The sequence below is a fragment of the Heterocephalus glaber genome, unplaced genomic scaffold, assembly GCF_053883595.1.
Source record: "Heterocephalus glaber isolate CG9 unplaced genomic scaffold, H.glaber_assembly_v1.0 deba00001803, whole genome shotgun sequence".
NCBI lineage: Eukaryota > Metazoa > Chordata > Mammalia > Rodentia > Bathyergidae > Heterocephalus > Heterocephalus glaber.
Genome location: NW_028258478.1, coordinates 249,173 through 270,747, shown reverse-complemented (window position 1 = coordinate 270,747; position 21,575 = coordinate 249,173). Strand labels below are relative to the sequence as shown.

The window sequence follows — 21,575 nt, the reverse complement described above, 5'->3', positions numbered from 1 at the left end:
TAAGGTCAAAAAAACATTTATTTATTTAGCATTTAGAAACAATATTTCCAGTAGGGAAGGACTGCTGGGTTTCAGGTATAAAACAAGAAGCCTAAGTACAAAGCAACCAGAAGATGATGAATAGCAAAAGTAGGAACAAAGTAAGAGGAGGTCCAATGTCAGTGAGTCTTCATGCACAAAATGATCATTTTATTTTAAGCCAATTAATTTTCTTTTCATCTTATATTTTAAAGTTACAGCAACATAAGGCAAATGCAGCCAGCCTTCAAGGACACTTCCTGTGTCTCTTCAAGTTTCTACTTTGGGGAAAGTCCTCTAGTATAGTGATACTAAAACACAAATCATGAAAAATAAGAAAAACTCTATTTCAAGCAAGGTCAGTGGTATGTATGATACAGCAAAAGCTATTTGTAACAACCAGTTTTATTTTATAGCTGCACTGACATGTAACTTTGAAAATATGTATCAATCATTAATGTCTGCTAAAATGTAGGTTAATCCAGCAACATGTCAATTTAAGTATTTATTGGAGACCCTACTATTTAAGCAACAGACATTAATTTTCCTGACAAAAATGAGGTAAAACTGACAGCTTATATAGTAAAGTAGTAAGATATAAAATTACTTTCCCAGTTTTGCTTTAAAAATATATCCCTAAGGTTGTTAAGAAAAACTCTGGCTTTATCCAAGAGTATTATTTAGCTGTAATTCTTCATTCATCATCTATTGTTGGTTTGATTGTCACTCCTCTTCTTATCTGACCCCAACCAATTAAACTGCAAAATAAAAATTAAAATATCATTAATTTAAAAAATATATATCATTAATTTTAAATCTTTTACAACAGCATTACTATATTATCATGATTCTAAGTTCAAACCCATAACCTTAGTATGACACTATAAAAAAAAAAAGCTTGTATTTTCTCCTTAAGAGTCTCACATCCTTAAAGAGAACTCGGGCCAGCATGAAAGGCGAGACAAGTAAATAAACTGTTGTCATAAATAATCATTTTCCCCTTATGCACTCATCTCTCCAGAACTAGTAAATAAAAATATTTCAAATTCCCTTAACGTCCCATCTCAATACACTTTGCCAAAACAGAACAAAATAACCATTTTTTCCTCATTGAAAGATACAAGTGTTTTCCTAATTTTGATAATACCTCAACACATAATGGTTTTAAAGTAATCTGAAGATCATATAATTGATAAACAGATTATTCTTAACAGCAAGTTGGCCTCTGCTTCATCTTTTAGTCCATGTGCTCTAATTAGGGTAATCATTTAGCAGAAAAAAATTTATCTAACATGAGCTAAAAACTATAATTCGAAACACTACAACACAGAAGGAAAATCACCAAACTGGGAGACTTGAAAGCTCTATAACCTTATTTCCCCAAATGAAACATAAGCAATGGTATACTAACTAGAAACAGTAAGTATAAGAACTGTGCAAATGCACAACAACTGCTCAACTCAAAAAACAAAGACCAAAAAAAAAAAAAAAACCAAACAAACAAAAACACCTCCAAATAGTAAATAATAGGAAATCCCATGGCATCTTATTTCTTTTGCCCCTTTACATCCTGGATGTGGTATTGTACAACAAAGACAATCAGTTCCCAGTTCTGCACCAGGGATGGAATAAAAGGAACAGATCTCATTTTCAAAGCTTTGATTTATCTCAGGACTGCTCAAGGGACTAATTTTTGTCCTGCTTGGCTTGGGGCTCTGAAATAAATTGTGGCATAGCTTGGATAGTACATTGGTGGCTACTAAAACAATGACTGGACTGAGAGCTGCAAGACATACTGTACCTGTATTCTGTAAGAAAAGACTATAAACACAGGAACATAACAGCTAAATTCAAAGATGCACTAAGGATGATACTCTTGGGGAAAATAAACATTTAAGAATCCATGCAAGGGCTGAGATACAGCTCTGTGGGGTAGTAAAATACACAAGGACTTGAACTTGATCCTCTACAATGTAACTGAGGAGAAGGAAGAGTTAAAAACAGAGAAACAAAAAACAAAAGAACAACTGCCAGGTATGTGGGAGAACTGAAAAAACATATACATGGGCCCAAGAAGACACATCTTCAGAAAAGACCAAAGACACCTTCTCACATTCATTCTGGACTCATTAGTGAAGATCAAAAGCCAGTCTGTAGAGATTAGGAGATGTAATTATTCTTATAAACAAAAATATGGAAAAACCCACTCGAACAAAACAAACGTCCAGAAATCACTTAATAAAGAGGTTGCTTGACAGAATTTAAAATAACTGTCATAAGTATGCTCTAAATAAAGGGGAACATGTACTCAGACATAAAGGAAATCAGGAAGTAATATATGAACAAAAGTATCATTTTGATAGAGAAATTATACAATAGAACTAAAATATAATGACTGAAAATTGAAGAATGAACTACAAAAGCTTTACAGCACACCTGCACATAAGGTGCAGTAAACTGGAAGATGGGTAATTTAGAAAGAGAAAATGAAGTAAACAATGTCTAAAAGATTTATCAAAGACAGCCATTGTGGCATACACTTGTAATCCCAGCAACTGGGGAGACTGAGGCAAGAGGCACCCACAAGTTCAAAGCCAGAATGGGGTACCTATGAGGTCAAGGCTAGTCTGAACTGCAAAGAAAGACCCTGGTCTCAAGAAAATAATAAAAAATACGAAGTCCAATATATATATTATGGGAGTTTTAAGGGAGAAAAGACAAAGAAGCAGAGAATCCATTTGAATACATAATGCCTTATATACAAATAAAAAACCCCAGAAACTTAAACCAAGACAAATTATAGTTACTGTGTTACTATAGACAAGGAGAGAATCCTAAAGACAGCAAGAAAAATATGATTTATTACATAAAAAGGATATTCAGTATGATTATTAGATTGTAAATGGATTTCTCAGGAGAAACCTGAAAAAAGGATGAGATATTTAAAGCACTAGAAGAAATACACAGTAAAAAGAATTTGGTATTTGACAAAAACCATTCTTCAAAAACAAATGAATTATCAGTCCCAGATAAACAAAAGTTGACAGAGGTTTATTATCACTAGAGATGCACTATAAGAAACGGTAAAATATAGTTCAAGTTGAAATAAAGTATTCTGTACAATAAGGTGAAGCCATATGAAGTAAGTTCTCTGGTAAAAGTAAATGCACAGGCAATTTAAAAACCAGTTATTATTAATACTTTCCTTCATTAACTCCTCTTTTAATTTTTTAATTAAAAAGTCAAGTCAGCTAGCCATAGTGGGTTTGGTCTGTAATTTCAGCACTCTAGGAGGCTAACTTAGGAAAATCACAAGTTCAAACCCAGCTTAGGCAACTTAGCCAGTGTCTAGCTAAAAAACAAACAAAAGAGATAAGAATGTCAGGGATTTAACTCAGTGGTTCTGCCGCCTGCTTCACAAGCACAAGGTCCTGAGTTCGATGCCCCATACCGAAAAAAAAAAAAAAAGGATGAGGATGTAGTTCACTGTGAAGGACCTGAGTCTAGAGAAATAAAATTATAAGGTATAAAATATATACAGAAAATATTATAAGATGTAAAATTTAAGGTATCAGTAAGACAAGGGTTCAAGCAAAGCATAAAAGACATTTTATATACAGTTAAAAGTTACTGCTCACCCTCTTATTTTGAGTTTTTTATTTTTGAGCAGCACTATAAATTAAACCAAGAGCCAGATACTATGTAAATGGCATACAACAGAGGCACCCCCAGCTCCCTAAAACTATCAATTTAAAACAGGTTTTTATAACTTAAGATGTTATATGTATTTTTTAATAACTTAAAATGTTATATAACTGGAAATAAGTATCTACAGACTATATACAAAATATAAGAACATGAAAATATTTACCCAAAATATCAAGTGAAAAAGCAGTAAGAGAGAAAATGAGGGACAAAGAGCTATAAAAAAGCAAAATGTCAATAGTGAGTCTTTCATATCACTATTTTGGTCAATACACTAAACCCCTCAATCAAAGAACTATGTAAATGAATTAAAAAACAGGAACTATACAGTACATATTTAATAAGTTACCCAGTGGTAAGAATTTCAAGTTAGATCTAAAATCACACAGGTGAAAAATACAAGAATAGAAAAAGGTATTTCTGGGGCCAGAGATTTAGCTCAATGGTTTCGCCACCTGCTGCACAAGCGCAAGGACCCAAGTTCAATCCCCAGTACCGACCCCCCCCCAAAAAAAAACCCAAGAAAAAGGTATTTCCTACAAATAGTAACACATAGTGAGGATGGACACTTTTCTAATATCAGACAAAATTAACTTTCACACAAAACACTTCGAGGATCTTACATGATGATAGAAAGGTCAATTCACTAGAAGACATTATTATTGCAAACATAATGTGGACCAAACATAACTTGAGTACCTGAGAGAAATATTGACGGAATGGAAAAAAGTACAAAGCTTTACTGTAATAAAAGACCACTATACCTAACTTAAAATAAATCAAACAATCATGAAAAAAAAAAACTGAAGAGCACTATAGACTAATGACCTAATCAACTTATATAAAACTCCACTGAACCATGCAGTGCACAGATTTTTTTCTTTTTTTTTTCAGTACAAGAGATCAAACTCAGGACCTTATGCTTGTGAGGCAGGCGCTGGAACCACTGAGCTAAATCCCTGGCCCAAATTTTTTTCATATACCTACTGAACATTCCCCATAACAGAAGATGTGCTGGATTACAATTCAAGTGTTTAATAAGTTTAAAACGAATAAAGTTGGGCCGGGGATTTAGCTGAGTGGTTCTGGCGCCTGCCTTGCAAGCACAAGGTTCTGAGTTTGATCCCCAGTACCAATAAATAAAATAAATAGATGATAGATGGATAGAATGAATAAAGTCACACAGTTTACAAATTTATTTCTGATTATAACAGAATGGCAGAAGAAACCAACAGGACAGCAAGAAAAACCACAAATGGAAGGAAATTGTTACACCCAAGTGAGAGAGAACGAACCAGAGACCGATATTAAATGCACACAGGAGTTTATTACAGCCTGGGACCCAAGCCGAGCATCGAACTCGAGCCTCGATTGGGGGTTGACAAATATGTTTTTATACACCTTTGAGGCCAACAGTTTCTAGGCCCCCCCAGGGGATAGAACTACCGAGCAAGCAAAAGGTACAGAAGCAGAGCGTCCTGCTGTTAGAACATTTGTAAAACAATAGTTGATTAATTGTTGTTTCTAAGAGACTCTAAGGGGAGGACATTTCTAAGCTTCCTCCTTTTGAATTCATCTAAAGGGCAGGCAGGTGGGTCAAGCAGCCAAATGGAGTCTGTCTGGCTAACAAGGGTCCTTCAGAAATTAACATCTTTTTCAAAAAAAATCAAAGGGTAAAAGAAGGAATTAAAGAGAAATCAAAACTACATTCAAATGAAAACAAAGGGACAATATAAAAATCTTATGGGCAGCAGCTACTGAAAACTCTAAAGTTCCTAGGAAAAATTAAAACTATACAATCTAGCAATTCCAAGCTAAATACACATCAAGAAAGTTGAGAGCACAGTCTTTTGAAAGATGTATTCATCAAACATTATTATAACAGCATTATTCACAATAGTCAAAAATGGTAGCAACCCCAATGTTTGTTGATTGACAAAATAACTTTAACACACAATAACACATATAGTAACATTTCATTCAGGTTTTTTTTTTGGTACCGGGGTTCAAACTCAGGATGGACCTTGTGCTTGCGAGGCAGGCTCCTGAACCACCGAACTAAATCCCTGGCCCTCATTCAGTTTGAAAAAAGAAAAAATTCCTAACATACACTAAAACATGCCCAAGACAGTACAAGAGAACTGAGTCAGAAAATACCAAATATGTATGACTTGTAAGAAGTATTTCAGTCAAGTTCATACAGAGTTTGCCAGGGTTGGTGATGGGCAAAGTGTATTTACTGTTTAACACGTAAGTTTTCACTTTGCAAAGATTCCAAAAACAGCTGTCAAAATGGATGGTGGTGATGATGGCTGCATAACAGTGTGAATGGACTTAACACTTATGAGCTGTACAATTAAACATTGTTAGAGAGGGTATGGGATGTAATTCAGTAGTAAAGTGCTTGTCTAAAGTGCAGACTACTAAATGACAGGAACAATACATATGTTCATCAAGAAATCCTGTTAAGAAAAAATGCTGTTTTTCTTACTTAAAAAGTGACAAATTCTCTAATGAATGTCATCACTATGTATATCTATAATGCACCAAGAAAAATTTACAAACTCACCGCCAGTGTTTTTCAACTCTTCGACTAAGGGCAATTTTTTCTCCTACTTCTGTGCACACAGGATTAGTAAGAACTATTTTACTCAAATCAGCCTTGACTGCACTAACTCTTCCTCCTGTAGACAGAGATCCTATGTTCACCATGAGCACTTCATTCCTGGAGAGCTTGTGCACCTAGAGAAATAAAAAGCAAATAGTTAAATTTAAAAAAAAACTTTCCAAAATAAATTGAAAACAAAGTATTGCTAGAAATAAGATTACTGGAAGAATACATACTTAAAAAGGAAAAAAATTAGAATTCTGAGAAAATTTCATAATATCGATTAGATAAACTGTACTATATCAGAACAAAATAATTTTGTAGCATCCAATAAATTTACAAAGATCCACCTCTAAAATAAATGATTAAGTATAGCACTGGCCAAAGATTATTTAATTTTGAAGTGGTTTTATGGAAGAAAAAGGTTACAAAAGTTCTAAAATAAGTTAACAGTAATACAAAGTCAAATTTCACTCAATGAACCTAAACTACTTTCTGAGTCTCTATAAAACAGGGTAACAGGTACCCTCTGAGTGAAATTATGAATGACAATCACAGTTTTTTTATACTGACATCTTCAAATCAGTATTTATGATTTCTGTTTCATTAAATGTCAGACAAGTAGTGTGAATAATAGCTCGCTCTACAGTACAGTGTGTGCTTAGCATTCATGAGGCCAATTTCAATTTCAGTACCCTGTATATCCAAAAGAAAGTCACAGGGAAAAGAAGTCTTTACCAAACTAATTCAGAAAATTTTAAAATGCAAGTATACAACTCATATTCAGAATAATTTCTTTTCTTGTTGCTTTCTCATAACCCTAACTTTCCATTAATATAAAAAAGACAATGACATACAGAGAATTTCTATTGTTATAGCAAGAATACAGTCAAATAAGTATATCACATAAATGATATAAAGAAAAAAATTTATGCACTAAGAATTTCAAAGATAATGACACAGAAAAGAGACAACATTTTGCTACTATTAAAAGTGTAGGGTTGAGGCTGAGTATGTAATTCAGTGTTTGCCTAGAACATGTAAGGTGCTGTGTTCAATCTGCAGTACCAGAAAAAAGAAAGGACTTCATGTAAAAACAAAATACAAAGCTCTACATTGATCTTTACTTATTTCTCTCAACACTATTAAATTTTCAGAGCTCTCTGAATCAAAGCACATAATAGTACATTTTACCATCACAACAATGAAACTGCTTGGACATTGTGAACATCTAAAAAGTTTTGGTGTCACCTAATTGATCCACGAAAATGTTACAAATTTAAATACTTTATCAACTAGTGAGTGCTGACTGCTTTGCCAAAAGAGTACTGATAATTTTGTATCTCTGCCAAGTAAATCTCAGAAAAAGTAGTAGTATGGGATAAAAACACTTTTCTCTTTTTAAAAAATTCTGACTTAATTTATGACTGCCTTATGGAAATTTTTCTGCTTGTTTTCCACTTTTTTGTAATCATTTAAACTATAAAAGAATAAACACCAAACTGATTGTAAGGTGCTTTGTATTTTTGAAACAGGAATTATACAAAATACTTACCTTTGCTGCTTTTTTGTCTCCTTCTATACGCACACCTAGAAGCCGTCTAAGTAGGAAATAGGAAATTTCCAATTCTGTGAATACCTCAGGTAAAGCTCCAACTGCACCAAGCACCTGCCCCACCATTCTGTCAGCCCGGCACAAGGTGGGGTCGATTTTTGTTCCAACTCCTCATATAAAATACAAGATACACAATTTCTTAAATTTTCTTCTTAAAGTGTTGGCAAAGATCAAGTTATTCAGATCAAGATAGAGTATGTGATACATATTAAGAGCTATTTGTTGTTTACACCATATAATACCTATATAATTAAATCCCTTACAAAATTCCTGCTTCATCTGAGGGAGAACTGGAAAGCTGTTTGATAAAAATTCAAGAACAAAGGCTCTCTTGACTTAAATTATAAATCCAAGTGATTAATGATGAATTTCACCAATGGAAGATATATGAACTTTGCTGGCAACAGTGGTACAGCTCTATAATTCTACCTACTGGAAGGCTAAGGTTGGAGAGTTAAGACAACTTAGTAAGACTTTGTCTCAAATTAATAAAAAAAATTAGTCTAAAAGACTAAAAGGATAAAAAGTTCACAATTTTTAATTATTCAGAAATAATACCGACAATTTCTAATACTGATTGATGAACACAGAAAGTTATACTATTTTATCTGTATGTTTATTGTACATTTTAATAAAGGTTAAGACTTTAAAATTTCATTTCTTTGTATATGTTAAGGTCTTTAACATTGCTATGAACATGGTCTACTTTGAATGAATGAATGGATGGATGGATGGATGGATGAATTCCCAGAATAAGAAAAAAATCTATAAAGGTAGAGTAGCTCAGAGTTTACCTTGATTTAGTTTGGGGTGATTAGAAGAACACAACTAGAGGGCAGAAGGTTTTGTTTGGGGATAACAAAAAAAGATCGGCATTTGATTGTGATCATTGTTGTACAACTTTGTCAATGTGCTAAAACCATCTGACTGTTACACTTTATGTTTGTAAATTGTATGTTATGCAAATTTTAGTTCAATAAGTTATTTTAATGTTAAAAAAATTCCTAGAACTTTACAAAAGCAAAAAAAAATTTTTAACCACCCACTAAGTATCTATAGTAAACTCTTGAGTATGAGAATATAATGCTGAAATGAAATATATATTAAGGAAAGATTGTCACCAAAGTAGCAAATACCAAAGAAGTCTCCAGAAATTCTCTTCTCCCTAAAAAACATTGAGAAAACTAACAATATACATCAGCTCAACCTTTTCAAAAATCCTAAATATTACCAAAATCATTGAGGCAATGTGAGATGTGTTCATTCAGAGAAAAACGTATAAATCATTTATTGGTGGGAACAGTGAGTTCTACGATATTTTAATTATTTCTCTGTTCACTAAATGCTTTGGTAGCATTGAAAATTAATAATTTTCATTTATGGTGAAACCAGCTACCCTGGCAGCTAACTGGAGAAAGCCAAAAGACTTATAGTTATGTTTCATTCTTATTTTCAAGCCTCTTTTGTTTGTCCCATAAGAAATTACCTGTAACAACTAAAGGTAATTAGCATTGGAGAAAAATGGTTAAGAGAATCATTAACCAAAAAGCTTAAAAGGAGGAACTTTGGAATAAGATGTCTAAGGGGCACTCAAAAACCTGACATTCCTACAAATAAAGAACGACACAAGATATGTAGGGCTATTTCATGAGCAAGAACAGTCTGAGTAGGCTTTAAACTCTCATTGCTAGATAACCTTAAAGTTGTGACAAATTGGAACTAAAGGCTAGGTCAAAATGTCAAACTACCTGGCTGAATCTTGCAAGAATCCTCCAGTATTTCCACAGAACTGTTTTGCAAGTACTGACAGTCTGATTAGTTCCAGCTAATAAGAAAATCTACCTAACTGGCCACTAAAGTAACCACGCAAAGAACCTAACTGCACCTAGTGTTCTCACTGGAAAAGAATAACTACCAATTCAGAAAAAATCAATAAACTACTGAGACAAAACTCAGTAACAATAACGTCTCAGGATGGGGAGAAATTAAGATTTTTAGTGACACTACACTGTATCACTTAAAAATGTTTTCAATACAAAATTTTAAGATGTACAATGCAGGGAATATGGTCTATACAAAGGAATCAAAGCAGTATTTTAAAATAAAGGTTCCTGAGAAGCTGTAAGTGTTAAGAATTACCTGTACACAAAGGTTTTAGGTAAACATTTTAAATGTGTTCAAAGGACTAAAACACTATGCCTAAAAAATTATAGTAAAGTATAAAGGAAGATGTTACACCAAATACAGAATGTTAAAAGAAAGTATAAGAAAAGCATTCTGGAGCTAAATAATCATATAGACATGTAATCAAAAGCTTGCCAGAGAAATTCAACCGCAAATTTAGGCAGAAAGAAGAAAAGACCAGTAAGCTTGAAGGGAGGGTTGGAAAGAGGAGGGAGCAGAGGCTTAGAAATTGATCAGAAACCCCCAAATGTACCAATATAAGTAAGCAAAATGAGTCCCACCGGGACAGAAGCAAAATGAATCACAGAGGGGACAGGATGATGACAGAGAATCTTTAAAGAAATGCTGCACAAAAAATTTTCAGATTTGAGTGGATCAGAGGAAACAATCTATACATTCATGAAACTTAACAGCTTTTTAGGTAGAATAAACTCAAGATACCAACAATAAAACACATCATAATTGGTTTAATGAAATGAACTTACCACTTATAAGTTTCTGTAAGACAGACCCGTAAACATAGAAAACAGAGACCAGAATGTGTCTACAAGAGTTCTCCATGAGATAATATATTCAAGGTTGAAAGAAATACATAGCAAAACATCCAAAGCAAAGAGAAACTCCTATCTTAACATTTTCTTTAATCCAAGGCTAAGAGACAATGAAAACTCTCACAAAATCTTGCGAGATTATCTTTCCTAGATAATCCTAAAGCACCAAGTAGTAAAAAAACAGAAAATCCTTAAGTTATTTCAGCAGTATTTATAAGAGAATTTCTTTGTTTGCTCCTGTGTAAATATAATTTCATAATAAAGGTATTTCTGAGTAATTTGCCACTGATAAAAATACACATGATCAACTAAAGATTACATATATAAAGACTATACAGACATATTTTACATGTAAGTCATTAAACTGTTATTGCTAAAGTTATGTTACACGTTGAAAAGTGTATTTTTTAAGAATATACGTTTTGCCAGGCCTGGTGGTACACGCTTATAATCTCAGCACTCTGATTATTTCAAGTTTGAACCAGTTTGGTTAACTTAGCCAATCATCAAGACCATGAAAAAAAAGAAGCCTGGGAATAATGCTCAGTGCAAAGGCCTTGTGTTCAATCCCTGGTATCACCAATGTGCATATGTACACATTACACATCTTTATTTATATACATATACTGCATAATTCTACAATCAACAATTTAATCACATGTATATTTGCTCATTCTACTCTTTCCATTCATACTAAGGTAAAGAATCCAATTACAAACATGACATACTCTCTTAACCCACCTTCCAGAAGTAACATAAAATTGCAATAAAAGCCTATAGATAAGAGTAAAATACTTACCAATGAGACCACCTGGAGCAGCATACTGAAGATCATTATGTTCTGCAAAAAGTGATACAATTTTAGAAAAGATTGGTTTGCACATGAGCTTTCCTTCACCATTTTTGGAAACAATACCAGGTCTGACTTCTATCTCCTGGCCCACCTAAAAATAAAAATAAGTAACTGAAATATCTGGGGTAATACAATCACTATTAAAATGTAAACAGTTCTAACAAGCACACTACTATTATAAAAGCAAACTTATTTGCAAGAATAATTTCAAACACTATTACAAAAAGATTAAAAATTAAAACATTTCTAAAGCCACAACCACTCAATTTAAGTAATTAGCTACAAAGAAACCTGTGTTTTAGATACATGACACACTGTATTTAAGAGATAATAGTAAAGAAAATAGAACAATTTATTTACAAAACGTAATTTTGAGAGTTCATTTTACTGCAATTTTTTTCTGGTTGAGAGGAAAATAAGTTTATAATTCAGTTTACCTTTAATACTCCTTTTAAAATACTACCACCAGCTACACCCCCTCTGAGGTCATCAACTTCACAGCCAGGTTTGTTAACATCAAAAGATCTAATAACTGAGGGAGAGAGAAAAGAAAAACTGAAGTTCTCTCTGCATAAAGAAGTAATAAACACTACAACACGGAAAAAGAGCCAGGGATTTAGCTCAGTGGTTTCGCTGCCTGCTGCGCAAGCACAAGGACCCAAGTTCAATCCCCGGTATCAAAATACAAAACAAAACAATACAGAAAAATCAAATCAACAGTTAAGGGCCAACAGGTAAAGTCCTTACCAATAAGTTGGGGTTCTGCAGTAAAGTCTCTTGTAGGTATTGGAATTTTCTTTACTATATACTCACAGACAACTTCAATATTGTATTTCAGCTGAGCAGAAATTGGAATAATAGGTGCTCCTTCAGCTACTGTACCTATATGACAACATTCACAATCAAAATTATAGTTTAACAGAAATTATTCTGTATACCTGCTATATAAAAGTTATCCTTGGGGCCGGGGATTTAGCTCAGTGGTTCCGCCACCTGCCTTGCAAGCGGAAAGATCTGAGTTTGATCCCCTGTACCAAAACCAAAAAAACAAAACAAAACAAAACAAAAGTTAACTTTAACTAAAGGGCCAGGGATTTAGCTCAGTGGTTTTGCTCTGTGCTGCACAAGTGCAAGGAACCAAGTTTGATCCCCGGTACCAAAAAAAACCCAAAAAACTTAAGCTTAACTAAAATGAAGATTCAAACATTCCTGTACGTATAGGAGCAACATACAAAAATGATCATTTTACTAAGAAAATTCACAAAATGTTTTCTATCAATAAATTTTATTCCCTTTAAGAAAATCTAGTTATACTAATATATAAACAGATAAAAGTGATTATAAAGGAATTAATACAGCTATTACTAACAAAGAAACTGGCTTACAATCATAAATTAACTCTTTTTTGGGTAATCTGCTATGTTAAGATATCTGAACTAATTGTCCTTCAAATGATTTAAACATTTCTGAAATACTACGGTTTCTTACCTTGTACAAATGCAAGGATTTGTTCATACTGTTCTTTAGCCTGACTTTCTTTTAACAAATCAATTTTATTCTGCAGAATCAAAATATGTTTCAACTTCATAATTTCTATGGCAGCCAAATGTTCAGAAGTCTGAGGCTGAGGACAGGATTCATTACCCGCTAAATTGATAATAAAAAAATTTAAAAATAAAAACAAGATGAGTAATAATAAGTGAGTAGGATGTAGCTCAGTGGCACTGTACCTGCCTGGCAAGCACAAGGTCCTGAGTTTGATTCCCAGTAGAAGAAAAAGAAAAAAAAAGAATTAACTGGCACCTTATAAGGAGACCTTCAGATATCCTACTCATTAACAAATGTTAACCCCCTGCCTGATTCTTTTTGATCTCCCTAAACACTCATTCCTACTTCTAAATGCAATCCTGGATTCTGAAAATTCAGCTTTTCATGGTCTACTAGTTTTTGCACAGGAATAAAACAGCTTTATTTAGCTTTTGACATATTATGACCCAGACTAGCTCTTACACAAAAGAACAGTTCAAAGTCGTCAATTAATAAAGTCTATGCATTATAACTATTGAGGGAGAAAATAACTAAGAGGATCCCCACTTTACCATCTCCTGATACTCATGCCTTGGGAAATCTCTCCTGTTATATTCAGGAGATTTAAATGACTTCTAACCAAGGAAATATTGCAAAAGTGATAGGATTTCACTTTTCCAGTTAGGTTAGGAAGACTTCGGCTTCTGAATGTCAAAATACAAATGGTCAAGTTATGGTATACTCAAGGAGCTAAAAGAGAGGTCAACATTTAAAAAAACAAAAACAAACAAACAAAAACCTATCTGAGGAGAAAACAGGCCTAAGCAAACTTAAAAGCAGACTGTTTTACCACCAGAGAAGCTGAGTAACTGCAACCCTTTCTGGCATACATACTATACATCCTAGAACTTCATAAAAGACTATTGGCCAGTTACCAAAATTTCTTCCCTATAGAAAATGACTGAATTAGTATTTGTGCTTGATGCCACTACTTTTTGAGGTAGTCTGTTACACAGCAATGGAGAATAAATAACAGCTATTCATTAATTACCAATCCAATTATTTCAATACAAGACGATCAACCACTGCATTCTTGGTTCATCTTTTTTAAACTAATAGAACAGGAAATATAAAAATGACAATTTTATCAAATTTATTCAATACAAGAATCAACTGGTTGAAATGATACCTGTCCAAGTGATGGTTAATATACTCAGTAGGTAAACAAATGCACTGCTGGAGTGACAGGGTAAACCGTTACATGGTTAACAAAGTGAAAAAGTTCTAGCTTCAAAAATATCTAACAACTTACTAAGAAATATGTTTCATTTGTACACCAAAGATCATCTTCCCCAAGCTGTAATGTCATTTGCCTGGTACATCACTCATACATCATCCTTAATTTTACTTAAATATTTGGCCTGCCTCAAAAAAGTGGCCTGGACTTTGCCTTGTGCTTCTTGAAGTGTTCATATTTAGTTCTGCACTGAACACAGCAGACTTTAGCATGGGGTTGCTCAACCAAGTGAAGGCTAGCTATGGCAGGAAGACCAACTATATTATTTAGAATTGAGATTATGAGGTAACACATGTATCGATCATCAATTATGCAAAACTCCACTAAAAATTCTACTCACACTGGCTATCATGTTGGCAATATTTTCATGTGCACTGTGGTACAATAATGCTGTACAGTAATCTCTTCTTCCACAAAAAGAAAACCAACACCCTCAAGACTGCCTTACACATGTTTCCTTGGCTGATCTGAATCTGAATGTTTTCCCTATCATAAACTACAACTCTGAGTAGGCCATCTTCCACTCAGTTCTGATTCTTCCAGTCACTGTACATAAGGGGGTTTTGCGAAGTCCTGAACTTGCAGATCTCAGAAGTAAAAGCAATCATATGTGGGCAGTACTTTATGGTCTAAACTTTACATTCAGCTAAACATTACATAGTCCCAAACAACAAAAATCTCTTGACAATTCATACAGGGAAGCATATTCCTACCCTTGAAAACCTTCAAATAAGCTTTTAGATATTTCATTTGAATGATAATGCTATCTAAATAAAAACAGTATGTCAGTATTGCAGTGGACAACATAGAGATATTAAAGAGAAGGAAGCAAATACATACAACAAATTTTAAAGACAGTGACTACCATAATATATCTGTGGATAAAGAAAGTATACCACTGAGTTTTTTTATAAACATTTTTTGCTACCGTATGAATGCTTACAACTCCATGTTCATCAAGCTTAGTATTTTGGGAAAGTTGACTGCTATGAATATTATTTTGGAAACCTTGTCAGAAATATTTCCATATTTCTCAATGTAAGGTTCTTAAAAGTCTCATTTTCTTGCTCATTTAGAATGAGTACACTGCACATGACTTGATCAAATAAATAATGATGCATTTACCTATCAACAGAAGAGCTGCATCCATCACTGCTGCACCATTCAGCATAGTAGCCATTAAAATATCATGACCAGGACAGTCAACAAAGGAAACATGTCTAACAATTGAGAAATAATCAGCTGTAAGATTACATCATATTTAGAAAAATACATCATACACTTTTTTAAAGAGTTTAATCATGTTCTTAAGGGAGAATACTTGCTAAAGTAAACATAATGACAATAGTATAAATCTTTGTACCAAAAAAAACTTCCTTTAAGTTTAAAGAAATGCATATTGAGTTATGAAACAACATACAGGTAGATACTTTTAAATAAGTGAAGCAATAAAAATGTGACTTTTATTTGAAATGTACAAATGTATCAATTTATCATTCAATAACTGCTCATCAGAAAATTAGGGTTAATATTATTCTAGGCAGACAATTTGGAAAAACAATTTTGGAAAAAAAGATTTAACAGTATTCAGTATGATATATTTTATAATAGCATGAGATATCTCTAAATTCTTAATACAGAAACTTCTTGTATCTTTAATTGCAACACACAATCTTATTTTCCCATTGCTCTTTTTTCTTCATCTCCTACCTCACCTTTCTATTCTGTTTCCAGAGTTAGGTAACTTTGAAAATAACAAATTTTACTCCTAAAAGACTAAAACATGTGATGCTTTCAGAATTTCTAAATAGTTACCTGTTGAAATTAAACTGAAGATAATAACAAAGAAGATAAATTATGTTATGTGACAATTTTTCCAAAAGCAAAGTTCTAATAAGCATAAAAAAAATCCCCAAACCAAAGATACTATATAGAACAGGTATTAATGGTGATTTGAAAAACAATGCCTACCAAAAAACACAAACTATTTTATTTGCCATCTACATATGCTTTTGTATCTCTGGTCTACTTTCGAATTGGACCCTTTCCTTCCCCACTCCCCCAATACTGGGGAATGAATCCAGGGTCTTCACACAGAACTACCTCTAGTCATTTTAATTTTTCATTTGGAAATGGGGTCCATATGCAGCTAAGTTGCCCAGGGTGGGCTTGAACTTGTGATCCTCTTGCTTCAGCCTTTCAGTGTTCTGTGATTACAATCACCTGCCACTATGCCTAGGTATTTTTTTTTACTGTTAAATACTAACAGTTCTATATGTATTCTAGTCTCTTACTACCTCAGCCTTTTTTCTTCCCCATAAAATTTTTCACAAAGCAATTATTTTTAATTTTGATAAAATCCAATTTATTAGTATTTTTGTGTTTGAACATCTCACCAAGCCCCAGGTCCTAAGGATTTTCACCTATACTTTCTTTTTAATAGCTAATACATTTAAGTAAATGTTCAAATGCGTATTTTAAGCATAAATAGTTGTCCAATAATATACAAGAAGGACTGGTTCTAGGACTTAGATACTCATCAAAATATACCAAAAGTTGAGGCTGTTCAAGTCCTCTGCATAAAAGAGTAGTGTTTCCATATAAATTATATATAATCTCCAATATACATTAATTCCTAGATTTATATACTTCATAAAATATGTATACCTAAGATATGTTAAATAGTTGTTATACAATGCTTAGAAAATAAAAAGAAAACAGTCTGTAAATGTTTTTTATCCCTTCTCAAAAAGTTTTGATCTAAATTTGACTGATTCCCAGGATATAAAATCCATGGCTATGAAGTTCTAACTTTTCTCAAAATTTGAGTAAACAAAGTAACATGCTATGATTTCTTACAATGTAACCATACAGCCTATTAATCATATATCCAGATGTATGTCCCTGAGTAAGGAAATCTTAAGTCTTTGTAAAACCCTGAACTTAACTATTCTTAGGAATTTTTTAATATCTTAAACCTAGAAGGAACCAAACTGATCTACAATCATTCTGATACATCCACTCGATAGAATGCCACTTCTAATACTGAGACATCAGCATCCTGTTGACTCCCATTGTAATACTGAATGAAAAAAGGCAATCTAAAAGGTCTCATACAATATGAAAAAAAAAATTTATAGCTACATAATACATTAGTGGTTGCCAAAAAATACAGAAAGAATTATAAGAAGGGTCGTGTGATTTAAACTATAAAAAAAAGATTCAACAGACATCTGTAGTTTTCTAACAGTTCCCTAGCTGAAAAGGTAGTTTTGGAAATATACTAAGAGATAAGAGGTATACCTACATCCAATTAGGTCAATGTCAAGATTCTTTGATAAAATTTCCTGAAATGCAGCATAACCCATGGAAAACATTGGGGTAAGGATACATAAGACTTTAAATCTTCGCAAATTCCTTTCAATCTGTGGTTATTTCAAAACCTAAATATTCACACACACTATTCACCTCAGAGACCTTAAAAATGAAAGGTAATACTACATATACAAGATGTACTTTAGGCTCTAAGATGCTTATAATGAAAACATTTTGTGAAATAATTAAGTTTTAGTGCAAGTTTAGTTCCATTCTTAAAACTCATAAGAGAAAAATTTGAGATTTTTTTATATGTCTTCAGAAAAAAACCATGACAAGTTGAAAAACATTAAATTGCTTTTGGGGGAAAAAAACCCAATTAACAGAATGCAAACTTTTACCCCCAAAAATAATTCCCTAAATGATGGCTAGTATCTGAAAAAGCTAATGGAACTGCCAGTCCAACTAAGACACCATCACTTCTATAAATAAAAAACTACACTGAATTCAGAAGTGTCATTTTTTTAAAACCTTATGTTCTCATATGATCATACTCTCCTAGGGAAATACACTTACATACAGAAAGAAGAATTAGGCCAGGACATACAATTAACTCAAAAATAGATGAAGAAATGTATCAAAGTCCTAGAAAGTACAGCTGGGGATGTAGCTCAGTGACAAAACACCTAGCATGTTCAAGGCCCTGAATTCAATCCCTAGTATCACAAATTAATTAAAAGTCAGGATATTTTTATCTTATTCTACAAGACAATGAAAAACAAGAGTATTTAAAACAAAGAAAGCCTGGAGGCGCTTGGACTATAACTCAATGGTAGTGTTTGACTAGTGTGCAAAAGGCTTGCTCACAGCATAGCAAAACAAAAAAGAAAAAAATTCTTGGAAAATGAAGCCATCACCTCTACTAATGACCTCAGCTGTCTTCTGTGAGTCTTTAAAGAACTTGCCATTTTAAATACTTGGCTTTTCATATTATCTTTATTATAAGCAACGTCCACTATTTTAACTAGGGCCAGGGATTTAGCTCAGTGGTTTCGCTGCCTGCTGTGTAAGCATAAGACCTGAGTTTGATTCCTGATGCCAAAAAAAAAAAAAGGTAACTAATGTAAATTGTCATACCACCTGGCCAAAAAGTGTCGTTCAAGGTTTCTTCACATTTTGTCAGATACATCTGAATCAAGCTGAGGTTTCAATCATTTAACAGCTTCATTAAATATATCAACTACTAAAACGGGAAAAAAATGGATGTTTAGGACAGAATTGATCACCTGACTAGTCTGAAGTTCCCTTTGGTTCCTGGGATGTCTGTAGGAAACTCATCAGATGTACTACTTCCACAAGATCTATAACATTCTGGCCGAGGACAGTTTGAGTCATCAAGTTTATAAATCTGAAAGTTTTCAAGAAAACACTGAACTTGTCATTTGCATAACAAAACAAAGGAGAACAGTTTCTACTTTCACAGTATATGCTGTACCTTAGCATTAGCATATCCAAGCTTGATGGTAATATTTCTTTCCAGTTCATTTTTGAACCTGACAGTGTGAACACCAGAAACAGCTTTTACAACTGTGGATTTCCCATGAGCAACATGGCCAATTGTACCTACCAAAACAAAGTAATTACTATTCATCTAATTAAACCAAATATAAATATTAAAACAATTCACTAAATACAAAAGTCTACAGCTAACACTTTTTCCTGTCAAATCATTTTCTTCATAAATCTTTTTCTGAAAGAGGACTACAAAGAATTTTCCACATAAGACCTTGTTTAAAAAACATACTCATTGTTAATTTAAGCCATTTATTAAATGAAAGAGATTATCTTCAGTTAAAATAGTTACAAAAATTTATATGCTAAGAAATATTCTAGTATTTCCAAAAAAAGATAATAAGTATGATAATCCCTGATGCAAAAACCCAAGTTCACAAAAAGCAGAAAATAATTTCAATTTAATAACAATGCTACTGAGAGTGGTATGTCTTATTTAATAACTCCACAAACTATATTAAGTTTTACTATTTTGAAAATCCCTAGAAGATCTGAAGTTTTCTCGTAGTCAACATAATTTCTCTTATAATTAAATCAACTAAGAATAACAGTTCAGAAAAATACATACTCCACTTTACAACAGCATAAATGGGGTGAGACAGTAGCAGGAGGCTGAGACAAGAGGATCACAAATTCAATGATATAGGGCCGGGGATTTAGCTCAGTGGTTTCTCGGCCTGCTGGGCAAGCACAAGGACCGGAGTTCGATCCCCAGTAGCAACAAAAGAAAAAAACAAATTCAAGCATATCCTTGTCATTAGTAAAATATAAAAAATGGGAACAGATGTAGCTCAGTACCAAGTGCGAGATCCAAGGTACAATCTCCAGTACCACAAAAATAAAAAAAAAAAAGGAACAACTACACAAGACAATTTTACAAGCACTCCTCTTAAAATAATTCTGGATAGGGAACCATTTTCACCTCTTAAATTCCTGCTACATGTGCACCTGACATACTGTCTTTTCATACATGTGTGTCTTTCCGTTCCAATACACTTACTGTAGTGTTTATTCTGTTTTGGGTTATGTGGAATATGGTCCCCAGGGCCTGCCATATGCCAGGTAAACAGTGTACCACTCAACTACATTTCCAATAGCAACACAACTACTCTGTCAGACAGGAATGTAGTGTATTTTTTCCATTTCCCAATTCTGTCCAGCAGGTGCTTTGCACACAGGGGCTTAAATATAGTCCCTTAAACATATAAAAATGTAATCTGATCAATCACATGAGATTCAAATTCCCTGTTAAAGAGACATGAAGTCAGGACTACACAACTGTGATATTCTTTATGCAATCAGATATTCTTACCTATATTAATCGTAGCTTGTCTACTGATAACTTCTTGTGAAAGTGGAGTCAACTTGGTAACATCCTGCAGTGAAACATTTTAAATTACTGTCCGAAAGATAAAACAATTCTTTCCTGTCTTCATCTTCCTATCTTTATCTTATGATCTATTTCACCCTCTACGTACGACGAAAAGAGTCGGCCGGGGATTTAGTTCAGTGGTTCCGCCGCCTGCCCCGCCGAAAAGGGTCTTTCTACAAAAAAGCAGTCTTCATGTACTTGACAAGCATTTACAAAAAAGATAATTCCCTCTTTCAGTACAGAGAGAAGTCCTCAGTCCCAAACTTTGGGAAAATTAGCACTGAAAAGACTATACAAACCCTTCCCAGATCTTTATTGAAGACGGAAAATGTTTTCAACAACTTCCCTCCGCTGATGCAGAGGTGAGAACCTTAACACCAAGACACAGGCAAATTCCTTAGGTGCTCAAGGTCCCAACCTGGCACAATCCTAGCACAGCTACTTGCTTGACTGGCGGAGGTACACGGAGTCACGCTAAAACGGCCTAAGCTACCCAGCTACCCAGCTCCCTCCTAATCGATATTCCTCACAACGCAGGTGTGCTTCGTCCTAACATATTCTGGGACTTGCGGTCTCACAATGCGAAACCTTACCAAGGTGGCGAGATCCTGACGAGAAAGGTGAGGCTGGCCCACAGTCACTCCGACCTCTCCCCCCGCCATCTTGGCAGAAAAGGAAATTCTTTTACCCTCAGGACCCCTTGAAAGAACAGCAAGGGGCGTGGCGAGGCGGGGCTGGGCGGGGAAGCGGGGACAGGAAGGCTGACTAGAGCTAGGCCTGGAAAAAAGGCTGAGAGGTACAGCTGTTGTCTCACTGTCGGAGTTTTTCTTTCCTTGGAGTAGGTGGGGACCTGGAGCCTGGCATATTTAATAACACCACGCAACAGTAGAGAATTTCTTCGTTGCAGATTTGTTAGATGTTTGTACAGGCAAGGCTGAGGGCAGGCCCTGAAAAGGTC

At 33.9% G+C, this 21,575-nt stretch overlaps 1 protein-coding gene across 2 annotated transcripts; it reads right to left on the bottom strand.

Moving 5' to 3' along the window:
• On the bottom strand, positions 1-21,360 carry LOC147820786 (eukaryotic translation initiation factor 2 subunit 3, Y-linked-like). Of its 2 annotated transcripts, XM_087203573.1 has the most exons (12): positions 21,211-21,360; positions 20,558-20,621; positions 19,169-19,296; positions 18,960-19,081; positions 15,484-15,578; positions 13,023-13,181; positions 12,282-12,416; positions 11,972-12,066; positions 11,481-11,625; positions 7,887-8,056; positions 6,293-6,465; positions 1-776 (listed from the first exon to the last, which is right to left on the bottom strand). In XM_087203573.1, exons 1-12 carry the CDS (start codon positions 21,277-21,279, stop codon positions 713-715), a joined length of 1,419 nt encoding a protein of 472 aa, XP_087059699.1. In that variant the 5' UTR covers positions 21,280-21,360; the 3' UTR covers positions 1-712. The 2 variants fall into 2 exon arrangements, with proteins under 2 accessions (XP_087059699.1, XP_087059698.1); XM_087203572.1 differs by lacking the exon at positions 18,960-19,081 and having other exon boundaries at positions 21,211-21,287.
• Between the last annotated feature and the right edge of the window lie 215 nt (positions 21,361-21,575).